The following is a 16,739-nucleotide window of genomic DNA, read 5'->3' on the forward strand; positions in this document are numbered from 1 at the left end:
GTGAGAGTGAGATCACACTAATGTTCCTGGGTGTGATTCACAGTGAGAGTGAGATCACACTAATGTTCCTGGTTTTGATTCATGGTGTGAGTGAGATCACACTAATATTTGTGGTTTTGATTCAGGGTGAGGGTGAGATCACACTAATATTTGTGGTTTTGATTTAGGGTGAGTGTAAGATCACACTAATGTTTGTGGTTTTGATTCACGGTGAGAGTGAGATCACACTAATATTTATGGTTTTGATTAAGGGTGAGAGTGAGATCACACTATTGTTTGTGTGTTTGATTCAGGGTAAGAGTGAGATCACACTAATGTTCCTAGTTTTGATTCAGGGTGAGAGTAATCTCACACAAATGTTCCTAGTTTTGATTCACATTGAGAGTGAGATCACACTCATGTTCCTGATTTTGATTCTGGGTGAGAGTGCAATCACACAAATGTTTCTGGTTTTTATTCAGGGTGAGAGTGAGGTGACACTCATTTTCCTGGTTTTGATTGAGGGTAAGAGTGAGATCACACTTATGTTCCGTGTTTTTATTCAGTCTGAGAGTGAGATTACACTAATGATTGTGAATTTGACTCAGGCTGATAGTGAGATCACACTAATGTTTGTGATTTTGTTTCAGTTTGATAGTGAGATCACACTAATGTTTGTGATTTTGATTCGGGGTGAGAGTGAGATCACACTAATGTTCCTGGATTTGATTCAGGGTGAGAGTGAGATCACACTAATGTTTGTGGTTTTGATTCACGGTGAGAGTGAGATCACACTAATATTTATGGTTTTGATTCAGGGTGAGAGTGAGATCACACTATTGTTTGTGTGTTTGATTCAGGGTGAGAGTGAGATCACACTAATGTTTATGGTTTTGATTCAGGGTGAGAGTGAGATCACACTATTGTTTGTAGTTTTGATTGTGGGTGAGAGTAATCTCACACTAATGTTCCGAGTTTTGATTCAGAGTGAGAGTGAGATCACACTCATGTTCCTGATTTTGATTCTGGGTGAGAGTGAGATCACACAAATGTTTCTGGTTTTTATTCAGGGTGAGAGTGAGTTCACACTAATGTTTCTGGTTTTGATTCAGGGTGAGAGTGAGATGACACTCATTTTCCTGGTTTTGATTGAGGGTAAGAGTGAGATCGCACTTATGTTCCGTGTTTTTATTCAGTCTGAGAGTGAGATCACACTAATGTTCCTGGATTTGATTCAGGGTGAGAGTGAGATCACACTAATGTTTGTGGTTTTGTTTCAAGGTGAGAGTGAGATCACACCAATGTTCCTTGTTTCGATTCAGGGTGAGAGTGAGGTCACACTAATGTTCCAGGTTTTGATTCACAGTGAGAGAGAGATCACACTAATGTTTGTGGTTTTGATTCATGTTGTGAGTGAGATCACACTAATATTTGTGATTTTGTTGCAGCATGAGAGGGAGATCACACGAATGTTTGTGGTTTTGATTCAGTGTGAGACAGAGATCACATTAATGTTTGTGGTTTTGATTCACAGTGAGAGTGAGATCACACTCTTGTTCCTGGTTTTGATTGGGTGAGAGTGAGATCACACTAATGTTTGTGATTTTCGTTCAGGTTGAGCGTGAGTTTACACTAATGTTTGTGGCTTTGATTCAGGGTGAGATTGAGATCACACTAATGAACCTGGTTTTGATTCATGGTCAGAATGACATCACACTAATGTTCCTGGTTTTGTATGAGGTTGAGAGTGAGATCACATTAATATTTGTGATTTAATTCAGGGTCAGAGTGAGATCAAAGTAAAGTTTGTGGTTTTGATTCATGGTGAGTTTTCATTGCACGAATATTTGTGATTTTGATTCAGGGTAAGAGTCAGATCACAATAATATTTCTGATTTTGTTTCAGCGTGAGAGTGAGATCACACTAATGTTTGTGGTTTTGATTCAGGGTGAGAGTGAGATCACACCAATGTTTGTGGTTTTGATTCAGGGTGAGAGTGAGATCACACTAATGTTTCTGATTTTGATTCACAGTGAGAGTGAGATCACACTCTTGTTCCTGGTTTTGATTCTGGGTGAGACTGAAATCACACTAATGTTTGTGGTTTTGATACAAGGCGAGAGTGAGAATGCACTAATGTTCCTGATTTTTATTCAGGGTGAGATTGAGGTCACACTCACGTTTGTGGTTTTGATTCAGGGTGAGAGTGAGATCACACTAATGTTTGTGGTTTTGATTCAGAGTGAGAGTGAGATCACACTAATGTTTGTGGTTTTGATTCAGGCTGAGAGTGAGTTCACACTAATGTTCCTGGTTTTGATTGGGTGAGAGTGAGATCACACTAATGTTCCTGGTTTGGATTCAGAGTGAGAGTGAGATCACACTAATGTTTGTGATTTTCATTCAGGGTGAGAGTGAGAGCACACTAATGTTCCTGGTTTTGATTCAGGGTGAGACTGAGATCACACTTATGTTCCTGATTTTCATTCAGGTTCAGCGTGAGTTCACACTAATGTTTGTGGCTTTGATTCAGTGTGAGATTGAGATCACACTAATGTTTGTGGATTTGATTCACGGTGAGAGTGAGTGCACACGAAAGTACCCGGTTTTGAATCACGTGAGAGTGAGATCACACTCATGTTCCTGGTTTGGATTCATGTTGAGAGTGAGATCACACCAATGTTTGTGGTTTTGATTCAGGGTGAGAGTGAGATCACACTAAAGTTCCTGGTTTTGATTCAGGGTGAGAGTGAGATCACACTAAAGTTCCTGGTTTTAATTCATGTTGAGAATGAGATCACACCAATGTTTGTGGTTTTGATTCAGGGTGAGAGTGAGATCACACTAATATTTGTGAGTTTGATTCAGGGTAAAAGTCAGATCATTCTCATATTAATTCAGGGTGAGAGTGAGATCACACTCATGTTTGTGGTTTTGATTCAGGGTGAGAGTGAGATCACACTAATGTTTGTGGTTTTGATTCAGGGTGAGAGTGAGATCACACTAATGTTTGTGGTTTTGATTCAGGGTGAGAGTGAGATCACACTAATGTTTGTGGTTTTGATTCAGGGTGAGACAGAGATCACACGAATATTCCTGATTTTGAATCAATGTGAGAGTGAGATCACAGAAATGTTCCTGGTTTTGATTCAGGGTGAGAGTGAGATTGCACGAATGTTCCTGGTTTTGATTCAGGGTGAGAGTGAGATTGCATGAATGTTCCTGGTTTTGATTCTTGTTGTGAGTGCGATCACACTAATACTTTGAGCTTGATTCAGGGTAACAGTCAGATCACACTCATATTTGTGATTTTAATTCACGGTGAGAGTGAGGGCCAGGTGATATTTGTGGTTTCGATCCAGGGTGAGAGTGAGATCACACTAATGTTCCTGGGTTTGATTCAGGGTGAGAGTGAGATCACACAAATGTTAGTGGTTTTGATTCTGGTTGAGAGTGAGATCACACTAGTTTTCCAGGTTTTGATTCACGGTGAGAGTGAGTTGACACCAATGTTTGTGGGTTTGATTTTGGGTGAGAGTGAGATCACACTCATGTTCCTGGTTTTGATTCACGGTGAGAGTGAGATCACACTAATATTTGTGATTTTGATCCAGGGTGAGAGTGAGATCACACTAATGTTCCTGATTTTCATTCAGGTTGAGCGTGAGTTCACACTAATGTTTGTGGCTTTGATTCAGTGTGAGATTGTGATCACACTAATGTTTGTGAGTTTGATTCAGGGTGAGAGAGAGATCACACCAATGTTCCTGGTTTTGAATCACGTGACAGTGAGAGCACACTAATGTACCTGGTTTTAATTGAGGGTGAGAGTGAGATCACACTAATGTTTGTGTTTTCGATTCTGGTTGAGAGTGAGATCACACTAATGTTTGTGGTTTTGATTCACAGTGAGAGTGAGATCACACTCATGTTCCTGGTTTTGATTCTGGGTGAGAGTGAAATCACACTAATGTTTGTGGTTTTGATACAAGGTGAGGGTGAGAATGCACTAATGTTCCTGATTTTTATTCAGGTGAGAGTGAGATCACACTAATGTTTGTGGTTTTGATTCAGGGTGAGAGTGAGATCACACTAATTTTTTTAAGGTTTTGATTCAGGGTGAGATTGAGGTCACACTAATGTTTGTGGTTTTGATTCAGGGTGAGTGTGAGATCACACTAATGTTCCTGGTTTTGATTCAGGGTGAGAGTGAGATCACACTAATGTTTGTGGTTTTGATTCAGGGTGAGACAGAGATCACACAAATATTCCTGATTTTGAATCAATGTGAGAGTGAGATCACAGATATGTTCCTGATTTTGAATTCAGGATGAGAGTGAGATCACACTAATGTTCCTGGTTTTGATTCTTGTTGTGAGTGCGATCACACTAATACTTTGAGCTTGATTCAGGGTAACAGTCAGATCACACTCATATTTGTGATTTTAATTCACGGTGATATTTGTGGTTTCGATTCAGGGTGAGAGTGAAATCACACTAATGTTTGTGGTTTTGGTTCAGGGTGAGATTGAGATCACACTAATGTTCCTGGGTTTGATTGAGGATGAGAGTGAGATCACACTAATGTTTGTGGTTTTGATTCAGGGTGAGAGTGAGATCACACTAATGTTCCTGGGTTTGATTGAGGATGAGAGTGAGATCACACTAATGTTTGTGGTTTTGATTCAGGGTGAGAGTGACAATGCACTAATGTTGCTGATTTTGATTCAGAGTGAGAGTGAGATCACACCAGTGTTGTGGGTTTGATTCACGGTGAGAGTGAAATCACATGAATGTTTGTGGTTTTGATTCAGGTGAGAGTGAGGTCACACTAATATTTGTGACTTTGATTCTGGGTGAGAGTGAGATCACACTAATATTCCTGGTTTTGATTCAGGGTGAGTGTGAGATCACACTAATGTTTGTGGTTTTGATTCAGAGTGAGAGTGAGATCACACCAATGTTCCTGGTTTTGATTCATGGTGTGCGTGAGATCACACTAATATTTGTGGTTTTGATTCAGGGTGAGAGTGAGATCACACTAATGTTCCTGGTTTTGATTCACATTGAGAGTGAGATCACACTAATGTTCCTGGTTTTGATTCAGTATCAGAATGAGATCACACTAATATTTATGGTTTTTTCCAGTGTGAGAGTGAGATCACAGAAATTTTCTTGATTTTGATTCAGGGTGAGAGTGAGATCACACCAATGTTCCTGGTTTTGATTCAGGGTGAGTGTGAGATCACACTAATATTTGTGACTTTGATTCTGGGTGAGAGTGAGATCACACTAATATTCCTGGTTTTGATTCAGGGTGAGTGTGAGATCACACTAATGTTTGTGGTTTTGATTCAGAGTGAGAGTGAGATCACACCAATGTTCCTGGTTTTGATTCATGGTGTGAGTGAGATCACACTAATATTTGTGGTTTTGATTCAGGGAGAGAGTGAGATCACACTAATGTTCCTGGTTTTGATTCACATTGAGAGTGAGGTCACACTCATGTTTGTGGGGTTTTTTCTGGGTGAAAGTTAGATCACACTAACGTTACTGGTTTTGATTCACATTGAGAGTGAGATCACACTAATGTTCCTGGTTTTGATTCAGTATCAGAATGAGATCACACTAATATTTATGGTTTTTTCCAGTGTGAGAGTGAGATCACAGAAATTTTCTTGATTTTGATTCAGGGTGAGAGTGAGATCACACCAATGTTCCTGGTTTTGATTCAGGGTGAGTGTGAGATCACACTAATATTTGTGACTTTGATTCTGGGTGAGAGTGAGATCACACTAATATTCCTGGTTTTGATTCAGGGTGAGTGTGAGATCACACTAATGTTTGTGGTTTTGATTCAGAGTGAGAGTGAGATCACACCAATGTTCCTGGTTTTGATTCATGGTGTGAGTGAGATCACACTAATATTTGTGGTTTTGATTCAGGGAGAGAGTGAGATCACACTAATGTTCCTGGTTTTGATTCACATTGAGAGTGAGGTCACACTCATGTTTGTGGGGTTTTTTCTGGGTGAAAGTTAGATCACACTAACGTTACTGGTTTTGATTCACATTGAGAGTGAGATCACACTAATGTTCCTGGTTTTGATTCAGTATCAGAATGAGATCACACTAATATTTATGGTTTTTTCCAGTGTGAGAGTGAGATCACAGAAATTTTCTTGATTTTGATTCAGGGTGAGAGTGAGATCACACCAATGTTCCTGGTTTTGATTCAGGGTGAGTGTGAGATCACACTAATATTTGTGACTTTGATTCTGGGTGAGAGTGAGATCACACTAATATTCCTGGTTTTGATTCAGGGTGAGTGTGAGATCACACTAATGTTTGTGGTTTTGATTCAGAGTGAGAGTGAGATCACACCAATGTTCCTGGTTTTGATTCATGGTGTGAGTGAGATCACACTAATATTTGTGGTTTTGATTCAGGGTGAGAGTGAGATCACACTAATGTTCCTGGTTTTGATTCACATTGAGAGTGAGACCACACTCATGTTCCTGATTTTGAATCTGGGTGAGAGTGAGATCACACTCATGTTTGTGGTTTTCATTCAGGGTGAGAGTGAGATGACACTCATTTTCCTTGTTTTGATTGAGGGTAAGAGTGAGATCACACTTATGTTCCGTGTTTTTATTCAGTCTGAGAGTGAGATTACACTAATGATTGTGAATTTGACTCAGGCTGATAGTGAGATCACACTAATGTTTGTGATTTTGTTTCAGTTTGAGAGTGAGATCACACTAATGTTTGTGATTTTGATTCGGGGTGAGAGTGAGATCACACCAATGTTCCTGGTTTTAATTCAGTGTGAGAGTGAGATCACAGTAATGTTCGTGATTTTGATTCTGGGTGAGAGTGAGATCACACTAATGTTCGTGATTTTGATTCTGGGTGAGAGTGAGATCACACTAATGTTCTGTGTTTTTATTCAGTCTGAGAGTGAGATTACACTAATGATTGTGAATTTGACTCAGGCTGAGAGTGAGATCACACTAATGTTTGTGATTTTGTTTCAGTTTGAGAGTGAGATCACACTAATGTTTGTGATTTTGTTTCAGTTTGAGAGTGAGATCACACTAATGTTTCCGGTTTTGATTCAGGGTGAGAGTGAGATCACACTCATGTTCCTGGTTTTGATTCAGGGTGAGAGTGAGATCACACTAATGTTCCTGGTTTTGATTCAGTGTGAGAGTGGGATCACACTAATGTTCGTGATTTTGTTTCTGGGTGAGAGTGAGATCACACTAATGTTTCCGGTTTTGATTCAGGGTGAGAGTGAGATCACACTTATGGTCCTGGTTTTGATTCTGGGTGAGTGAGATCACAGAAATTTTCTTGATTTTGATTCAGGGTGAGAGTGAGATCACACTAATATTTGTGACTTTGTTTCTGGGTGAGAGTGAGATCACACTAATGTTCCTGGTTTTGATTCAGAGTGAGAGTGAGATCACATGAATGTTCCTGGTTTTGATTCAGAGTGAGAGTGAGATCACACCAATGTTCCTGGTTTTGATTCAGAGTGAGAGTGAGATCACATGAATGTTCCTGGTTTTGATTCAGAGTGAGAGTGTGATCACAGTAATGTTTGTGGTTTTGTTTCATGGTGTGAGTGAGATCACACTAATATTTGTGGTTTTGATTCAGGGTGAGAGTGTGATCACACTAATATTTGTGGTTTTGATTCAGGTTGAGAGTGAGATCACACTCATGTTCCTGATTTTGATTCAGGGTGAGAGTGAGATCACAATAATGTTTGTGGTTTTGATTCTGGGTGAGAGTGAGATCACACTTATGTTCCTGGTTTTGATTCAGGGTGAGAGTGAGATCACACTAATGTTCCTGGTTTTGATTCAGGGTGAGAGTGAGATCACACTAATGTTCCTGGTTTTGATTCAGGGTGAGAGTGAGATCACACTAATGTTCGTGATTTTGATTCTGGGTGAGAGTGAGATCACACTAATGTTTCCGGTTTTGATTCAGGGTGAGAGTGAGATCACACTTATGTTCCTGGTTTTGATTCAGGGTGAGAGTGAGATCACACTAATATTTGTGGTTTTGATTCTGGGTGAGAGTGAGATCACACTAATGTTCCTGGTTTTGATTCAGGATGAAAGTGAGATCACACTAAAGTTTGTGATTTTATTTCAGCGTGAGAGGGAGATCACACTATTGTTTGTGGTTTCTATTCTGGGTGAGAGTGAGATTACACTATTGTTTGTGGTTTTGATTCTGGGTGAGAGTGAGATCACACGAATGTTCCAGGTTTTGATTCACGGTGAGAGTGAGATCACACGAATATTTGTGATTATAATTCAGGGTGAGAGTGAGATCACACTAATATTTGTGATTTTGATTCTGGGTGAGAGTGAGTTCACACTCATGTTCCTGGTTTTGATTCACGGTGAGAGTGAGATCACACTCTTGTTCCGGGTTTTGATTCAGGGTGAGAGTGAGATCACACTAATGTTCCTGATTTTCATTCAGGTTGAGCGTGAGTTCACACTAATGTTCCTGGTTTTGAAACTACCACCGTGCTAAATGGGATAGATTCAGAACAGATCTAGCAGCTCAAAACTGGGCATCCATGAGGCGCTGTGGGCCATCAGTAGCAGCAGAATTGTATTCCAGCACAATCTGTAACCTCATGGCCCGGCATATTCCTCACTCTACCATTACCAACAAGCCAGGGGATCAACCCTGGTTCAATGAGGAGTGTAGAAGAGCATGCCAGGAGCAGCACCAGGCGTACCTAAAAATGAGGTGCCAACCTGGTGAAGCTACAGCTCAGGACTACATGCATGCTAAACAGCGGAAGCAACATGCTATAGACAGAGCTAAGCGATTCCACAACCAACGGATCAGGTCAAAGCTCTGCAGTCCTGCCACATCCAGTCGTGAATGGTGGTGGACAATTAAACAACTAACGGGAGGAGGAGGCTCTGCAAACATCCCCATCCTCAATGATGGCGGAGTCCAGCACGTGAGTGCAAAAGACAAGGCTGAAGCGTTTGCAACGATCTTCAGCCAGAAGTGCCGAGTGGATAATCCATCTCAGCATCCTCCCAATATCCCCACCATCATGGAAGCCAGTCTTTGGCCAATTCGATTCACTCCACGTGATATCAAGAAACGGCTGAGTGCACTGGATACAGCAAAGGCTATGGGGCCCGACAACATCCCAGCTGTAGTGCTGAAGACTTGTGCTCCAGAACTCGCTGCGCCTCTAGCCAAGCTGTTCCAGTACAGCTACAACACTGGCATCTACCCGACAATGTGGAAAATTGCCCAGGTATGTCCTGTCCACAAAAAGCAGGACAAATCCAATCCGGCCAATTACCGCCCCATCAGTCTACTCTCAATCATCAGCAAAGTGATGGAAGGTGTCATCGACAGTGCTATCAAGCGGCACTTACTCACCAATAACCTGCTCACCGATGCTCAGTTTGGGTTCCGCCAGGACCACTCGGCTCCAGACCTCATTACAGCCTTGGTCCAAACATGGACAAAAGAGCTGAATTCCAGAGGTGAGGTGAGAGTGACTGCCCTTGACATCAAGGCAGCATTTGACCGAGTGTGGCACCAAGGAGCCCGAGTAAAATTGAAGTCAATGGGAATCAGGGGGAAAACTCTCCAGTGGCTGGAGTCATACCTAGCACAAAGGAAGATGGTAGTGGTTGTTGGAGGCCAATCGTCTCAGCCCCAGGGCATTGCTGCAGGAGTTCCTCAGGGTAGTGTCCTAGGCCCAACCATCTTCAGCTGCTTCATCAATGACCTTCCCTCCATCATAAGGTCAGAAATGGGGATGTTCGCTGATGACTGCACAGTGTTCAGTTCCATTCGCAACCCCTCAAATAATGAAGCAGTCCCAGCCCGCATGCAGCAAGACCTGGACAACATCCAGGCTTGGGCTCATAAGTGGCAAGTAACATTCGCGCCAGATAAGTGCCAGGCAATGACCATCTCCAACAAGAGACAGTCTAACCACCTCCCCTTGACATTCAACGGCATTACCATCACCGAATCCCCCACCATCAACATCCTGGGGGTCACCATTGACCAGAAACTTAACTGGACCAGCCATATAAATACTGTGGCTATGAGAGCAGGTCAGAGGCTGGGTATTCTGCGGCGAGTGACTCACCTCCTGACTCCCCAAAGCCTTTCCACCATCTACAAGGCACAAGTCAGGAGTGTGATGGAATATTCTCCACTTGCTTGGATGAGTGCAGCTCCAACAACACTCAAGAAGCTCGACACCATCCAAGATAAAGCAGCCCGCTTGATTGGCACCCCATCCACCACACTAAACATTCACTCCCTTCACCACTGGCGCACAGTGGCTGCAGTGTGTACCATCCACAGGATGCACTGCAGCAACTCGCCAAGGCTTCTTCGACAGCACCTCCCAAACCCGCGACCTCTACCACCTAGAAGGACAAGAGCAGCAGGTACATGGGAACAACACCACCTGCACGTTCCCCTCCAAGTCACACACCATCCCGACTTGGAAATATATCGCCGTTCCTTCATTGTCGCTGGGTCAAAATCCTGGAACTCCCTTCCTAACAGCACTGTGGGAGAACCGTCACAACACGGACTGCAGCGGTTCAAGAAGGCGGCTCACCACCACCTTCTCGAGGGCAATTAAGGATGGGCAATAAATGCTGGCCTCGCCAGCGACGCCCACATCCCATGAACGAATAATTAAAAAAAACAGGGTGAGAGTGAGATCACACTAACGTTTGTGGTTTTGATTCAGGATGAGAGTGAGATCACACTAATGTTCCTGGTTTTGATTCAGGGTGAGAGTGAGATCACACTAATGTTCCTGGTTTTGATTCAGGGTGAGAGTGAGATCACACTAATGTTCCTGATTTTCATTCAGGTTGAGCGTGAGTTCACACTAATGTTCCTGGTTTTGAAACAGGGTGAGAGTGAGATCACACTAATATTTGTGGCTTTGATTCAGGGTGAGATTGAGATCACACTAATGTTTGTAAGTTTGATTCAGGGTGAGAGTGAGATCACACTAATGTTCCTGGTTTTGAATCACGTGAGAGTGAGATCACACTAATGTTCCTGGTTTTAATTGAGGGTGAGAGTGAGATCACACTAATGTTTGTGTTTTCGATTCTGGTTGAGAGTGAGATCACACTAATGTTTGTGGTTTTGATTCACAGTGAGAGTGAGATCACACTAATGTTTGTGGTTTTGATACAAGGTGAGGGTGAGAATGCACTAATGTTTGTGATTTTGATTCAGGGTGAGAGTGAGATCACATTAATGTTTGTGGTTTTGATTCAGGGTGAGTGTTAGATCACACTAATGTTTGTGGTTTTGATTCAGGGTGAGTGTTAGATCACACTTAAGTTCCTGTTTTTGTTTCAATTGCGAGTGAGATCACACTAATGTTCCTGGTTTTGATTTCGGGTGAGAGTGAGATCACACTAATGTTTTGTCGTGATTTCCCTTCCTGCAGGGCCCAACTGGGAAGCCTGGTCTGCCTGGAATCCCTGGTGCTGATGGTCCTCCTGTAAGTATCCACAGTCGATCTATCCTACATTCAGTGAGCCCTGCACACTTTGTTGATCGACTCAGCGATAACGGGTCATTTCCTTTATGGACTGAATGGGGAGGGGGAGTGGGCGGGTTGGTCTGGGTACCGGACGTTTTAACCCTTTGAGCATCGTGGATGAGCCGACTGCTTGCCGCTCATCCTTGGAGAAGGCTTGGCTTTGTGATCATGTTGTCCCTGCGGTGAAAGGTTTGGAGCTTGGAACTGGGTCAGTGCTGTGTCGCCGTCTCCGCAATCTGAATCCCCAAGCCAGGCAAGGCTGCAGTGCCCCTGGGCACTGTTCATAATTGACCAGCCGGCTCAATGGTGGGGCCTGGAGGGGTAGGCCTGTCACGCGGGGTGGGTGGGGTGAGGCTGGTGAGAGGAGGCTGGGATCCTTTTAACTTGGCTTCAGATAGCCCTGTGAACCTAATGCGCCGTGTATTCCTGGTTGGACAAGCGGCAGACAGTGTGGTCACTGGCTGCGTCTCCTCCTGGGCCTGTCAAGGCTTGACACGGTCGAGCCAACAGTACGACATTGACATCGCAAGGACCTTCTGTTCAAGGCTCTTTTGGTGAAGTGGGAATGAAGGATCGATTTCTTGGAGCTCTCTGTGCTAAAAACCTTTCCCTGCAGTTCCATCAGGAGATTAACCGAATGGGCATTATGATGGCGTAAATTCGACACGAGGAACGAGCCAGATGGACCGAACAACCTCTTAGAGTCATAGAGTCATAGAGTCATACAGCACGGATAGAGGCCCTTCGGCCCATCGTGTCCGCGCCGGCCATCAGCCCTGTCTACTCTAATCCCATATTCCAGCATTTGGTCCGTAGCCTTGTATGCTATGGCATTTCAAGTGCTCATCCAAATGCTTCTTAAATGTTGTGAGGGTTCCTGCCTCCACAACCCTTTCAGGCAGTGAGTTCCAGACTCCAACCACCCTCTGGGTGAAAAAGTTCTTTCTCAAATCCCCTCTAAACCTCCCGCCTTTTACCTTGAATCTATGTCCCCTTGTTATAGTACCCTCAACGAAGGGAAAAAGCTCCTTAGTATCCATCCTATCTGTGCCCCTCATAATTTTGTACACCTCAATCATGTCCCCCCTCAGCCTCCTCTGCTCCAAGGAAAACAAACCCAATCTTCCCAGTCTCTCTTCATAGCTGAAGCGCTCCAGCCCTGGTAACATCCTGGTGAATCTCCTCTGCACCCTCTCCAAAGCCCTTGCTTCCTCCTCTTCTCCCTGAAAGGAACGTGGTGTCCTATAACACAGAAGGAGGCCTTTCGGCCCGTCGTGCCTGTGCCAGCTCTCTGAAAGAGCTGTCCAATTAGTCCCCCTCCTCACTGCTCTTTCCCCCTCTCCCTCAAATTTTCCCTTCTTAAGTATAAATCCAATTCCCGTTGATGGAATAAAAATTATTCCAGTGGCGTGGACAGGATTTTTTTGGCGGAGTGGTAGGGCTGGTGTTCGGAGCTTGTTAAACCAAACAAGACTAAAAATTGCTTCAAATAGTCTATTTTTCAAATCGGAATTTCATTAATCTTGACAATTCAAATAAAACAAATGAATCGAAAAACACAGTCTTGTCGGACAAATGTTCGCTGGTCTATCAGTAACTTTGCCACAAATCACTGCGATATCCCGGCGAACATTTAGATGCGCAAGTCCAGCTAATCGGCTTTGACTGGTCGAATTGCGGAACTGACTCGCTCTGGAAGAAGTTGCGATGTTTCTGCGTCCTGTCCAGTGAGCGAGGGCACGTCCTTTCAAAAGAAGGAGTTGTCCCATTTTTTTAAAAAAATAACAAACGGTGGCGATTTCAGGGTGTTCGAGCTCCCTGCCTGCGTTGCGAGTTTAACTCTTCGACTGCCAGTGGACAAGGGACATCTCAGCCTCCCTGGGCAGACCAGTTGTCAGCTCAGGCAGTGCGATATTGAAGCAAGCACTGATATTACTGTATTAAAGCCACTCAAAGATCAGGAGGCAGCTTTATGAGACTCGTGGGTTCGTGTGGAAAATTATAAACAGCATTATTAACACTTTCGTTTTCTCAAAATTAAGGGTAACCAAAAAATTAAGCTTTGACGATAAGTTTTCCAGAGTCTTCAACTGCCCCTCTTCCAGGAGCTGTGACATCATCTTATTAATTGTGGAGATTATTTACTGGTGTTACATTTTGTTTTGCTCGTGGTGGCCATGTGACCTCTGACCTTTATTGGTGATCTCTGACCCCCCCCCCCCCGACCTTTGTCAGTGCGTGCTCCTTTACCTCTGACCTGTGTTTTCATTCTTTACAGGGTCACCCGGGTAAAGAAGGCCCAACAGGTTCCAAAGGTAACCAGGTACGTCATCGGGGCTTGGCTTGGGCAAAGGAAGGGTTACTCGTTTTTGTTTACTTCACGGAGATGAGTGGAGACGTTTTTTTTTTAAATGAATCCTTGAAGGCTGTAAATTCAGACTCGTTCATGGACTGTGGGCACATAATCTATCTGACACTTCGTGCCCTGCTGGGGGAGTGCTCCATTGTCAGAGACACCGTCCTTTGGATATAAAAGATCTCACGGCCGCTATCTCGGAGAACATCAGAGGAGTTCTCCCCAGTGTCCTGGGCCAATATTTATCCCTCAACCAACATCACTAAAAAACAGATTATCTGGTTAGTCATTGATTTGTGGGACCTTGCTGTGCGCAAATTGATTGCCCAATTTGCCTACATAACAACAGTGACTGCACTTCAAAAAGTAATTAATTGGCTGTGTAGCGCTTAGGGATGCTTTTTTTTATTTGTTATTTAAAGGATGCCCTTGAGGAGGAACTTTCTCTGACTGTTATGATGGGGGAGGCTGTGTACATTTAGTTGTGATTTTGCTTTGTTTTTCGTATCAGTTTTCCAATTTTCTCCCCCACTGTCTTAGCTCCCAATTAGAGGCAGGTCCCCCAAACAGTATTATCAGAGGTCGGCCAAAGGAGGCCAACCATGGGGAATCTCACTGAAGGACACAGGGATTCAACTGCATGTGGTCCCAGGCTGTACCCAGTCAAGTCTCACGGAGGGACACAGTGCACAGTAATACCTGGGTTCTGAAGGTGTGCTCAAATGCCAAATGCATCTCATAAAGATATAATACCACTCTACTGCTGGTTGTACCAGGCTGTACGAATCCAACACAAGTCTCACAAATCTTCTTTTCTCTAGAAAAGAGAAGACTGAGAGGTGACCTGATGGAGGTCTTTAAGATTATGAAAGGGTGGACGTAGAGAAGATGTGGGGGAGTCCAAAACTAGGGGCCATAACTATAAAATAGTCACTAATAAATCCAATAGAGAATTCAGGAGAAAATTCTTTACCCAGAGAGTGGTGAGAATGTGGAACTCGTTACCACCAGGAATAGTTGAGGCGACTAGAATAGATGCATTTAAGGGGAAGCTAGATAAACACATGAGGGAGAAAGGAATAGAAGGATATGCTGATGGGGTGAGATGAAGAGGGGTGGGAGGAGGCTCGTGTGGAGCATAAACACCGGCATAGACCAGTTGGGCCGAACGGCCTGTTTCTGTGCTGTAAACTCTATGTCATTCTATGTAAACAGAAGGCATGTCACAGAGATAGTCAGACCTTCCAATTCCTGTGTTGCCAGGGTCTGTCCAATCAATTGTTCTTTTAGGTGGAAATCATGATGTTCTTTAGCTCTGCATTTCCACTATTCGATGTGAGTGTGAGGCCCCAGTATTTAAGTGTGAGGCCCCCGGACTCCCTAGTGACAGTTCTAGAGAAGTGACAATGTTAGTAACATACAAAGTGAGACAGCTCCCCCTCTTCTCTGGGCCATGGTTTGTGTAACCACCTCTCTCTTGTTTGTCTCAGGGTCCTTCAGGTCCTCAAGGTCCCATTGGCTATCCTGGACCACGTGGTGTGAAGGTGAGCATCATCATCGAGCGAGATTGCCTGTATTTGTGAGTGAGCCTGAACCTGGTTGAGCCATGGTTTGCAGTCATCGGTCACTCGTAACCGTAACTAACTGTCCTTCTGTCTCTTTTAGGGATCTGAGGGAATCCGAGGGCTGATGGGACACAAAGGTGAAAAGGTGAGAACGTTTTCATCCAATTTTTGGTCTTCTCCATTTGAACAAGGTGCCAACAAGAGTTTACTGATTGGCCATCCTTTTCTTAGTTCCATCCTCCAACCCCTTTCTCCATCGTTTCTTATCTCTCTCCTATGGTCTGTGCTCCCCTGAGCTTTCCTCTCTCATTCCTCTCTGAGATCCATCTCCCTGTCCTCACCCTCTCTTCGTCGCACGCTCACAGTGTCGGGATCGAGGCTCATCGGCACCGTCCCCTGCTCTCTAACTCGTCCTTTCCTGGGCCTCAACACTGTGGGTCTCCTCAATATTCTCCCCTTCCTACAGTCTACAGGCTCTTAAAACCCAGGCCTGGCTTCAAACAACCAGCTGTATACCCGCCTTTAGCTCGTCTTCCCGGCTACCGCCATCCTCCAGGGTGGTGCCCCGTGGGCCTCGGCGTCTCCGCTATTCCCGCACAGGAGCCAGGTCCGCCTGGCACCGACCCGAGAGCATCGCGCCTGGCACAGTGACTGAGGCACTTTCTGGACAGATGGGAATGGCACCAGTTGGCACCAACCTGACACCGCTGGCCCCAGGCCCACTGCAGACCTCAGGAGTTGCTGTTTTTGTGTCATAACTGTGCCCACGTGCGGATATTTTGCCTGGGCGCTCCAGTTGAACCTTGTGGAATGGGCCAACTAGGAGGCATGCGTCAGTGCCACTGGGAGCCAATAGCTTCACCTGGCTTCCGGCAGGGCCAGGCAAGTGTGTGAAGGAGAAACTATTGAGATGACTGTAGTTTGTGTTATCACTGGGCAACGATGGGTTTGGATAATAGCCCTGCTGGGTGATGCTGACCAGAATTGAGAGGTAAATCAAGAAGTGGTGGGGAGAGGGGTGGGGGGGGGAGTGTCACACAGGGTGAGATTGTCGTCTTTACCCTCTGGGTGATAACATCGCCTGGGCAGAGCGCAGAGAGGAGGATCTGGTGGGGAGGATGGCCTGGTCCTTATAGAACCTGCCAGTTCTTCCATTCCTTTCCATTAGTTTCACCCGTGCTCGTGGGTCAGACTCTTGCCTTGGAATCAGGAGGTCATGGGTTCACTATCCCACTCCAGAGGC

At 44.4% G+C, this 16,739-nt stretch overlaps 1 protein-coding gene across 1 annotated transcript in view; it reads left to right on the forward strand.

Annotated features, from left to right (window-relative positions):
• The first annotated feature begins 4,773 nt into the window (after positions 1–4,773).
• Positions 4,774–16,739, forward strand: part of LOC137305284 (collagen alpha-1(V) chain-like) — an 86,580-nt gene continuing 74,614 nt past the window's right edge. Inside the window, exons 1-5 of the mRNA XM_067974137.1 lie at positions 4,774–4,794; positions 11,480–11,533; positions 13,854–13,898; positions 15,422–15,475; positions 15,597–15,641. Of these exons, the coding sequence (XP_067830238.1) occupies positions 4,774–4,794; positions 11,480–11,533; positions 13,854–13,898; positions 15,422–15,475; positions 15,597–15,641 (219 nt within the window). The remainder of the gene's footprint in view (positions 4,795–11,479; positions 11,534–13,853; positions 13,899–15,421; positions 15,476–15,596; positions 15,642–16,739) is intronic.

The sequence above is a fragment of the Heptranchias perlo genome, chromosome 39, assembly GCF_035084215.1.
Source record: "Heptranchias perlo isolate sHepPer1 chromosome 39, sHepPer1.hap1, whole genome shotgun sequence".
Lineage (NCBI taxonomy): Eukaryota > Metazoa > Chordata > Chondrichthyes > Hexanchiformes > Hexanchidae > Heptranchias > Heptranchias perlo.